This window comes from Myodes glareolus, chromosome 7 (genome assembly GCF_982192425.1).
Source record: "Myodes glareolus chromosome 7, mMyoGla1.1, whole genome shotgun sequence".
Lineage (NCBI taxonomy): Eukaryota > Metazoa > Chordata > Mammalia > Rodentia > Cricetidae > Myodes > Myodes glareolus.
In genome coordinates this window covers 57,950,638-57,961,318 of record NC_142032.1, presented here as the reverse complement: position 1 = coordinate 57,961,318, position 10,681 = coordinate 57,950,638, and the positions used below count along the sequence as shown (strand labels likewise).

The following is a 10,681-nucleotide window of genomic DNA, read 5'->3' as shown; positions in this document are numbered from 1 at the left end:
TCTGTTGCCTTTCCTGGGACTGACTGGCCAATCAGCACAAGGCTCTCCTCACTAGACATTACATTATCCCTCCTCCTACTTCTTTTCTCCCTTTTTCCTGTTTCAAAAGATCAGCAAACATTATGCAGGAATATGCTCTGGTCCCACCCTAGGGTGCAAGCTTCCTGGTCCTCTGCCCTTTCCCAGTCTAACTGTGATGGCTCCTGAGTCCCCTGCCCAGAAAACAGCACCTGCAGCAGCTCTTTTGTCTTACAAACTTTATTAGTGCTGGGGAAAGGAGGACAGGCAGCTCCGGTCTCTCCAGGACATTACTGCTTGCCGTTGCCATTGATGGGACGGTTCACATGGTCAGGGGAGGACAGGAAGGCCTTGATCTTGGGCCGGGCACTGAGACGTGCCACATAGGCATTGAGCAGGGGGAAGTTGTCCAGGCAGCCAGGGGCTAGGACCTGGTGAATCAGCAGCAGATCTAGCAAGTTGTAATCGGCGAAGGAGATCTGCAAGGGTGGAAGGTGTGGATGTCAACAGGTGGGAGCAGGCTGGGACTGGGGAGCAGAGAGCCAACCCGACCCACCCCAACCCACCCCACCCCTCTTCCCGTGGTTCTGCTCCATTTTACAACTGGCTTTATCTATAAGGCAATGAAGGAAGCTCCTCACCTGGTCACCCACGATGAAGGCTTTGCCTCCTTGGTTCTGGGACAGCAGGGTCTCAAAAGGTTTCAGGTGTCCAGGCAGGGCCTTCACATAGTCATCCTTCCCTTCCTCCTGCCAGGGAGACCCCCAAAGCTGTACCATCCTCCCACCCTCACAGGGCAGTGGGCACTAGAGTCCTGCTGCCCTGTAATGAATGCTACCCTTTCTCAATAGACCCCACCCCCAGGGACGAGCCCCTGCTATTAACTACCTCTTGGGTTGCCTGGAGACCCTAGCCACCCCTCTGCCTGCTCCCCACACCCAAGCTATGACCTGGTCTCATTCACTTCAGCTGCTAATTCTTTCCCACTTCGTTCTACCATTCCATTCCTGCTAAGATCTCCCTCTACACCCTAGGCTGGCCTGGACAACTCAAAAAGCAGAGCAGGCTTGGCCTTGAACTTGGAGTAGCCCTCCTGCTGAGGCCTGTTGCGGGTTGTGCTAACTCTCCCATCTAAGATCTCTTATCTTTATAATTGTAAAACTCTCCAGCAGGCACCTCTGTGCTTCACCTTTAGACCATAAACAGCCACAAACAGACTCTTCAACACCGCTCCCCTGCACCAGGTTCAATCCAGTCCCAGGGCTTTAGGACTTGGCCTGCTGCCCCAGCTGTCTCATGTTCTGCCCCTATGCACACACCCACACACTGTGGGCACCCACACACTATGGGCACACATACTCTTACTATCTGCCACCACCAGTCCCTCCCGCTCCCGGAGCTGTCTATTGGTCCTCTTCATATTGCCCTGCCTCTCCCAGCCTGGCAGAGGGAGGCAAAGGATGGAGCCAAAAACATAAAACCCCCTTTGCTTGTACACCACCCACTGTGTGGAGGAGGGGTTCAGGCTCACATATTTGGTGTAGATGAGGGTGATGTATTTCATGCGAAGGTCTTCCACCCCGTCATTCACCATATCCACCAGGGCAGCCTCCTTCTGATCTTTCCCATAAAGCCCTGCAGGTTGGGAAAGACAACATATGACTGACATCTGATTTGCCCACCTCAGCCCCCTTCCCTCAGGCTGTCTGCAGGTCCCAGTCTGAGAGGCAACAGGAAGTGATGGCAGGCAGACCACAGTTGCAGCTTGAACAAACATAATCTTTGTGTGTCCCTGCTTTGCTGTCTAATCTGTAATAAGATGGGAGTGGCTGGGAGGGCAGATACCCTGAAACCACGACTGATACCCGCACCACATCCTGCCCACTGGCTGGACCACCTGAAGTTCAGGACTTACCAAGGGATCGGCCCAGGTGCCTCAAGATGGCATTAGATTGGTACAGGGTAAGGTCTCCATCCTGAAACTTTGGGAGCTGCCCATACAGCTGGGGGAGAGGACACTTGGTGAGGCTGCGGTCTCCCAGTTACAGCCCTCCTAAGGCCCCACCTCTGGCCCTCCGCCAGATGTGCCACTCACACAGGTGGACTTGAGCAAGCCTTTCATCCAAGTATCTATGGACACCACCTCCTCCTTCCAGCTCTGGTCCTGGTCAGCCAGTAGTATGCGCATGGCCTCACAGCGCCCTGTAAGGAGAGTCAGGGCAAGCAAGGGTTTGGGGACAGTGTATAGACCCAGCCTCAAGCAACGTGGGGGGCAGGCCTGGGTATGGTGAAGGAGGCACAGCCTTGTAACCAGAAGAGTCAAAGATGAACTGGAGATTCCCCAGGGTGGATGGGAACGGTGGGCTGCAGTCCCTCTTCCCCCCGCCCCCCCCCAGTCCCTGGTTCCTACCTCGAACTGGGAAGTAGACAATGGTGTACGGCGGCACTGGGGATCACAGGAGAAGGATGTTAGTTGGGAGAAGCGGGTGACTAGGGTTCAGAGTGGTGCACCCTCTTGCCCCACCTTCCGGGTCCCCTCCCTGCTCTGGGCCTCCCAAGACCTCCTGAAAATCTTCCCTCGCCCGGTTCTTGGTGCAAGCTGCTCCGTGCAGGGAGCTCTGAATCCTGAGGGAGCCCAGGACAGGACCAGCTGCATGCTTGTAGTCTGCAGAAGCCGGGCAGCGTGTACTCACTGGCTGCTGCGTAGTTGGAGGCACGAATTCCGAGCTGCGTAGACGGCAACGGATCTTGGGTGTGGAAGCAAGCACAGGCCTCAAGGACTCTCGCCTTATAAGGGGCACTGCGCCCCGCCCCGGATGCCGAGTCACCCACGATGAAGGGAAAAGGGGGGTTGCGGAGTTCCGCTGCTCGCGCCTCCTGCCTGGGACACTCACGAGCTGGACCTGAGTCTGAAGCACATGCTGGGTTCATTTTGGGGTCAAAATTAGGTCCTGCTTAGAGAAGGGTGTGACCAGCTCCCTTCCACTTTGTCCTGGAGCTGGACGGCTTTTTGCAGCATGTGCATCCCTGTCCCCCTTCCGCCTGTCGCCATCCACCAAACTCTTCCCGCAGTTCCTGCCAGTGACTAACGTACTTCATTAACCTCTTCTTTCTCCTGCCCAAAGAGTTTCATTTGACCATTTGACCTTCCTCAGAAGTAACCACAAAACTGCAGTCCTGGATCCTCTATACCAGGAACCTGAAGAGTTTCAAAAAGAGAGAGAGAGGGAGAAAAAGGAAGAAAGAAAGAAAGAAAGAAAGAAAGAAAGAAAGAAAGAAAGAAAGGAAGGAAGGAAGGAAGGAAGGAAGGAAGGAAGGAAGGAAGAAAGAGGAAAAAAGGGGAAAAAAACAAGCGAAGAGACAAAGTTGCAGTTTTATGTCAAAAACCTTCACAGTGAATACTTCTCTACTCTCTGCGCTACTTCTTCAGATCTTTAAAAATAACTGCTGGCTCTGGAGAGATGGCTCCAAAGTTATGCACCCTTTCGGCTCTTGCAGAGGACCCAAGTTCACTTCCCAGAACCCTCACGAGGTGGCTCACAACTGTCTGGAACTCCAGGACCAGAGGGATCTGACGCCTTTATCTTCCTCCGACTCTGCACTCATGCGCACAAACACAAAGACACATGATTTCAAAAAATAAATCTAAACAAAAGAAACATGTGTCTCCAAAGGCTACCACACACACAACCTCACTGTTTAACACATCCAAGAGTGTGAGGGAGCATAGGGGGCGAGAGAATGTCCTTCGGCTGGCTGCAGCAGAGACTCCCTCCTCTTGCGGAAAGGGGGTTGGGGGCGGGGGGGGGGGGGAGTCGGCGCGCTGCTGCTTCTTCAAATTCCCTTCCTGACTGGCTTTTCTCTCCTCGGTGTCTCCCTGTGTAAGTTCCAGTGTAAGTCGGTGGCCATGTCTCACTCTTTCCTCCCCAACCCTGTCTGCCACAGTCCTAGCTGGAGTCTGTCCCCTCCTCATTTCTCCCGTTCTGGTTACTTCAAAGGAGCCCGAGTAAGCTTCTCATCTTGCACTGAAATGGGCAGAAGCATTTCTCAGCCCTGATTCTGTCTCTGTGTCCTGTGGACCCAAAGTATTAACCAGTCCCTCCCTCTTCCCACAGCACCCGGGCCTTTCTACCCGGTCAGTAGTGCGCAGACTCGTGTGTGAGGCTGTTAAGGTTTCCTGGATTCCTGCTCCATACTGGACACAGGTCCGAGCCCTTTTGTTCTTGTGTGCGTTCATGTACTCCACTCTCACTTCCTGGTTGTATCTGGGATGCCTCCTGGGTGGAAGGGCTGGTCCCAAGGTATGTGGACACTTGATTTGCATAAGTAGAACCAGGTGGCCCTCAGGAAGAGCTGTATGTGCCAATCCGAGCCTCATTCTGTTCTGAGCTCCCTCAGGCCCCACTTTTCATTACTGAGGATTTGGGCCCTTCCTGTGTTCTTTGGGCTTTTTTTTTCTCCCCTTGTGGAAATTGCGTTTTCCTAATCTTGGGCTTTTTTCCTTGAAGCTGCTGCTCTCTGTTTCTAAGCGTGAGGCCTTCTTTTAGTCTACATGTTAATCTCTTACTGATTTTTTTTTTAGTTTTACATTTATTTATTTATCTAACAAAACTCGAGAAGTCCTGACAGTCCTTGAACTCACTATTAAGACAGCATAGATGGGCCTTGAACTTGTAACAACTCCTCTACCTCAGCTTTCAAGCTCTGGGATTACTCTTGCTTCTGGTCTCAAAGGGACTGGTGGGTATTAATGAAGAGAGGGGATCCTTGTACTCTCTCACACAGCCCAATGTACTTTGGGTTACTGCCTTGTTCAGATAATCTGGCCAGAGAGCTAGGGGACTTTATGTATAGCTGTAAGTGTAGATTTTTGACCTGTAATCCCATCACCTGAGAGACAAAGACAGGAATCTCAACTAGCTAGTTAGACTAGCTGGAACTGGTGGACTTTAGTTTATCAGGGAACACTGCCTCAATAAAAAAAAAAAGCAGAGAGCAATTGAAGATGGTGCCTGGTGTCATTTTTAGACTTCTACACACATGTGCACATGCATCCATATACATGCAAACATACACACATGCAAATACACACACGGGTACTACATACACATGCAAACACACACATGAGTATTACACACACATGCAAACACACACACGGGTACCACACACACATGCAAACACACACACACGGGTACCACACACACATGCAAACACATACATACACATGGATACCACACACATGCCAACACATACACACATGGGTACCACACACATGCAAACACACACATGGGTATCACACACATGCAAACACAGACACATGGATACCATATACACATGTAAAAAGAAAATTGAGCTGAGCTGAGCATGTCTAGACATATCTAGACTCCCAGCACTCTAGAGGCTGAGGCAGGAGGATTATGACTTCAAAGGAACCTGATCTATATACCGAGGCACTGTTTAAAATAACCTCCTAAGATGCTGTGGAGGGCAGAGAATTCTCTGTTTCCACCAACAGTGTGAAAGGAATTCCTACATTCTCTCCAGCAGGAACAAATCAGATCCCAAAGAGAGGTGAACTGCAGTCTCATGTCCACAACACTGAGAAAAAGCTGAAACTCACAGGAGAGAACAGGTGAAGGGTAGCCAGGGACTGGAGGTGGATGAGCCTCACCGGGCAAAGGGATGGCGCATGTGCGGACACGATAGTTTTCTTGCTGAATCATAGTGAGTTGACTCGATTGTTACAGTTCATTCATTTGCAGGATGAAGCGTGCTTGAACTCATGGAGAGAATGGATCCAGTCACTCTGTGTGGTTGCATCTTGGCTAAATAAACAGCAGTGTGCTCCAACTAGTACAAAGATGGCCGAGTCATGCATGAAGAACACGGAGAAATAGCTGAGACAATGGGCTGTTGCCCTTAACAACCTAACAATCTGCCTTTGATTCTGCAAAATCTTGCTTGCTTGTCAGTCCCACCTTGTGCTTTCAGAGTATAAATGAGAAGACAAACTGGACAGGGAATCAAAGCCTTCTGTGAGCCATCCCGGCTTCCGTCTGGATCTCCTTTCTTCCACTCTTACTGGCATTGGAGTGCTTATTCCAGAAAGATCTCACATTTCTGGAGCCCCACCCAGCGAGGACTCCTTTACCAGTTGGTCCAGAGAGCCTGCAGCTCCTGGGGCCTCTCAGCCCACTGAAGTCTCTGGAACTGGGAAGGGTAGGCCCCTGAGGCGATTCCTGGGTCCCCTTCCAGGGGCTTAAAGGAACTCTAAGACCAGAGGATGGAAGAGGCTAGGTGTCCAGACCAGATAAAGACCCCTGCATTAGGAGACATAATTAATAAAAACAAACATTTAAAAAAGTGTATCGGTTGTGGGCTTTTTACTACTGTCGCTTTGTTTCTGAAGTTTTGTTTTTGAGACAAAGTCTCAATGTAAGTGTTAAGTTGGGAGCTTAGGCCCCAGCCCCTTGCATCTATCCTAGAGCCCTGACCCTGAGAGTTAGCGCTCTGGACTCCAAATCCCAGCAGGCCAGGTCCTGACCCCTTCCTGGGGTGGAGGTCAGGACCACTCCCAAGAGTATTTAAGTGAACTCCCTAAAGAGGAACACGTGGTCTCTTTTTCTTCCTCCCGGTGACCTTTCAGGGCCACCCGAGAGCACAGAACTCCCATTAAGCCTGAATATCTCTTAATTTGGCTTGATTGGGATTATGTGTCAGTGGAGAGCTCGCTTAGGAAAATGTTCCTAACAGTAAGATAGGCTTGTTTGGAATTTTCTGTGATCCTCCTGTCTCAAGCTTCCACATGCTGGGATTTTAGGCATGAGCCACCATGCATGACAACCGTCATAGTTTGTCAGATTGGAGAAGTCTGCCTAACCTAAGAGAAAGGGAGATTTCTGAGCCAGGCATGGTGGGGCACACCTACGCTACAACAGAGGCCAAGGTTGATGCTGGGTTATGTTCTAGCTACCACATATGAAACATACAACACTGTCTGGTTTATCTTCTCTGACAGCCTCAGCCTCATCTGTCACTCACCATCTTATTCTGCGGTTTAAGATCTTTTGAATGCTATTTATTGGCCATGTCCACTCTACAACAGGCTCAAACTCTCTGTGTAGAGGAGCACAACCTTGAACCTCTGATCCTCCCGCTCTTGCCTCCCTCGTGCTGGGGATGCAGGATGTACCACCACATCCAGTTTCTGTGGTGCTGGGGACAGGATTCAGGACTAGTGTGCATACTAGGTAAACATTCTGCAGAGGCCCGGCCCTACCAATCTGTATTTAAGACAGGGTCTCAGGATGTTGCTTAGGATTGCCCTTGGCTCCTGGGCTCTAGCCATCCCCCTGCCTCAGTTTTCCATGTAGCTAGAACTATAAGCGCCCCTTACTGCAACCAGTTTTTTAGCCATCAATGCTCCCATTATTCACTTAAAACTCTGAAAAAGTTATTATTTATTTACTCACTGTGTTGTGGGAAGGAGCGCCACAGCGGGCCTGCGGAGGTCAGAGGACAGCTCACAGACAGCCTGCAGGAGTCGTTTCTCTCCTTCTACCACGTGGGTTCCGGGCGTCTGCACATGGTCAGGCTTGGCAGCAGGTCTATCTGTTGAGTCATCTTGCTGGTTCTTCGACTCTCAGTTTGGCATAGACTATTTCTTCTATTTTGCATTAATAACTATCCCCTTTGTGCTTCTGTGTTTCTAGAATGTGTGTTCTCTGAGTGTATGTGGTTCTGCGGAAGCCTGAGGCATCAGCCGGGACTTGGGAGCCTGTGCCCTGGCGGGCTTGATGAGCCTGTGCTGTTTTACTTTGTCAAACTATGACTTACTAAAACTGTTTTAAAGAAGGAAGGATCTGAATCCCAGGGAAATGCCGTGACAACCAGTCTTGTATGCCTCCCTTGTTACTCCCCAAGCAGAGCACGAGGTCTGAGGCCCCCTTGAGACCCTGAGGGCAGGGATGAAGTTTCAGGGCTCTAATGTGTCAGTCCTGGGGCATTTAAGGGGAAAGCACGAATAGGAGAAATTCCTCTTTCCTCAGTGCCTCCTCACCCCTGCAGTCTGCAGTCAGCCCTCTGACTGGAAATGCATGCAGCTGCCTTAGGTCAGTGTGGGTGACAATGACAGCCCTTCCCCAACCCTGGTAGTGGTAAGGACTAAGTAACACACACACACACACACACACTCACACACACACACACACACACACACACACACACACATCTATATGCACAGACACACAGGTTCAAACCAACCATATATCTCTAAGAAGTATGTCTTATCAACAACCCCCAATGTTTTATCATTTTCTTAAAATATCAATTTATCTTATTTTATATGCAAAGTGTTTTGCCCCACATACATGTGTGTGCAACACATGGATGATGGTGCTCTTGGGAGTAAGAAGTGGGCATTGGATCCCTTGGAACTGTAGCTGTGGATTGTTACGAACCGCCATGCTAGTGCTAGGAACTGGACCCAGGTCCTCTGAAAGAGCAGCCAGTGCTTTTGAGCGCAAGCCATCGCTCCAGCTCATGTTTTGTTTACTCCACTTCCCCCTGAAGCTCCTCCTCTCTCTGCAGTTTCCTACTGCAGTTCAGTGCGTGCCAGGTTACCAAAGAAAGTGAGGGCTGCCATGTGGTGGACCTTGGCATCATCTGCCCCTATAACTTTTGTTGGATCCTGGTCATCTTTGCTTTTTACATGGCTATCTGTTTTTTTTTTTTGGGGGGGGGTTGGGGGTTTTTGTTTGTTTGTTTGTTTATTGTTTGGTTGTTTGGTTGGTTGGGTTTTCGAGACAGGGTTTCTCTATAGCTTTGGAGCCTGTTCTGGAACTAGCTCTTGTAGACCAGGCTGGCCTTGAACTCACAGAGATCTGCCTGCCTCTGCCTCCCAAGTGCTGGGATGTTTGCTTTTGTTAAATAGCAGCAGGGGTAATGAACCTCACAGCTTTCGTGCTGCTCCCAGGGATTAAGCAATTGCTGTCTGCCCTGTGTGGAAACCATGATGACCCCTATACAAACTCTAGTCTTCTGAGACACTGAATCATGAGCAACTCTCAGTATCATTTGTTTCACCCGGACTGTTGTTTTGAAGTGACCCAGAGCAATGCCTGGCACCCCTCAACATCCCTAAACTGACCTCAGGGTCCATGCCAGGGTGGAAGTCACGGGGATATCTCTGCAATAGGCTCAGAGGGCGGTCAGGCAGCTGAGAATAGTACTTCACTGCTCTGGGCCACAAAGAGAACTCTGCTGGGCTGGCTGAATGCTCACATTTTCACAGTCCACAGGGTTTCTCTGTGTAGCTTTGGTGCCTGTCCTAGAACTGGCTCTGTAGACCGGGATATCCTCAGATTTACAGAAATCCTCCTGCCTCTGCCTCCTGAATGCTAGGATTAAAGGAGTGTGCCACCACCACCCAGCAGGTTCTGAATTCTTATTCTGTGCTAGTTAGACTTTGATATAGAAGTCTAGATAGGGAAGTGTTGTGGAATATATTATTTTAAGATGTGTTGTATTTGCTTATAATATAGAATATTTGTTTAATGATCCAAAGATATATTGCATTCTTTTGTTTTATGTTTAACTTGTGAAGCTGTGTTACTTTGCCTGTCTAAAACACCTAATAGTCTAATAAAGAGCTGAACGGCCAATAACAAGGCAGGAGAAAGGGGCTGGCAGGCAGAAAGACTAAATAGAAGGAGAAAAAGAGGAATCAGGAAGTAAGAGAAATCAAGGAGCAAGGAAAGAAGGGCCAGCCACACAGCCACACAGCCACACAGCCACACAGCCACACAGCCACACAGCCACACAGTCACACAGCCACACAGCCACACAGCCACACAGCCACACAGTCACACAGCCACACAGCCACACAGCCACACAGCCACACAGTCACACAGCCACACAGCCACACAGCCACTCAGCCACACAGCTACACAGCTAGACACAGAATAAGAAAGAAAGAAAAGATATACAGGAATAGAGAAAGGCAAAAATTTCAGAGGCAAAAGGAAGATGGAATAAATTAAGAAAAGGTGGGTGGCCAGGTGGTGGCGGCACATGTCTTTAATCCCAGCACTTGGGAGGCAGAGGTAGGCAAATCTCTGAGTTCGAGGCCAGCCTGGTCCACAGAGCTAGTTCCAGGACAGCTAGGACTGTTACACAGAGAAACTCTGCCTCAAAAAACCAAAAAAAGAAAAATAAAAACTTAATGGAAATTAGTCACGCTAAGGCCTGACACTCATAAGTGATAATAAGACCCCATGTGCATTTATTTGGGAACTGGGTGGCAGGCACCCCCGAAAAGCCAAAATAGTAAAGAGTTAAAACAAACAAACAAAACAAAACAGGGGAAGCATTTCCACTTCCTTCGAGCTTGTCTCACTCATCACCACCAAGGGCACCAAGGTGAAGAGGAAGAGGGGGGTGAAAATGCGCAATGAAGGCAGTGAGCGCTGGTGTCTCCTCCGTGGCTGGCGCTGTGTGAGACTCACCACAGCTTAGAATCCCAACTGTAGCGATAGACTAGATGATCACATGGTCAACCTCGACTTTATAAAGACATTAATAACAAAAGCCAGAGAATGGAAGCTGGAAAGGGAGGAGCCACCCCAAGGCCTTGGCAAGGGAGACAATTATAAACTGGTGTCTG

General features: G+C 49.7%; 1 protein-coding gene across 1 annotated transcript; it reads right to left on the bottom strand.

Annotated features, from left to right (window-relative positions):
* Positions 1–242: 242 nt before the first annotated feature.
* Positions 243–2,838, bottom strand: LOC125415823 (glutathione S-transferase P). Its single transcript, XM_087908232.1, has 7 exons — positions 2,712–2,838; positions 2,429–2,464; positions 2,114–2,220; positions 1,934–2,021; positions 1,550–1,653; positions 660–767; positions 243–497 (listed from the first exon to the last, which is right to left on the bottom strand). Coding segments are annotated over exons 1-7 (633 nt in total). The 5' UTR covers positions 2,713–2,838; the 3' UTR covers positions 243–308.
* Between the last annotated feature and the right edge of the window lie 7,843 nt (positions 2,839–10,681).

What these genes read in the sequence shown, in the direction of transcription:
- LOC125415823 (XM_087908232.1), bottom strand. An exon ending in GCTTGCTCAAGTCCACCTGT is followed by an intron (nt 2,022 to 2,113) that starts GTGAGTGGCACA and finishes CCTCTCCCCCAG; the next exon opens with CTGTATGGGCAGCTCCCAAA. An exon ending in CCCTCATCTACACCAAATAT is followed by an intron (nt 768 to 1,549) that starts GTGAGCCTGAAC and finishes TCTCCCTGGCAG; the next exon opens with GAGGAAGGGAAGGATGACTA.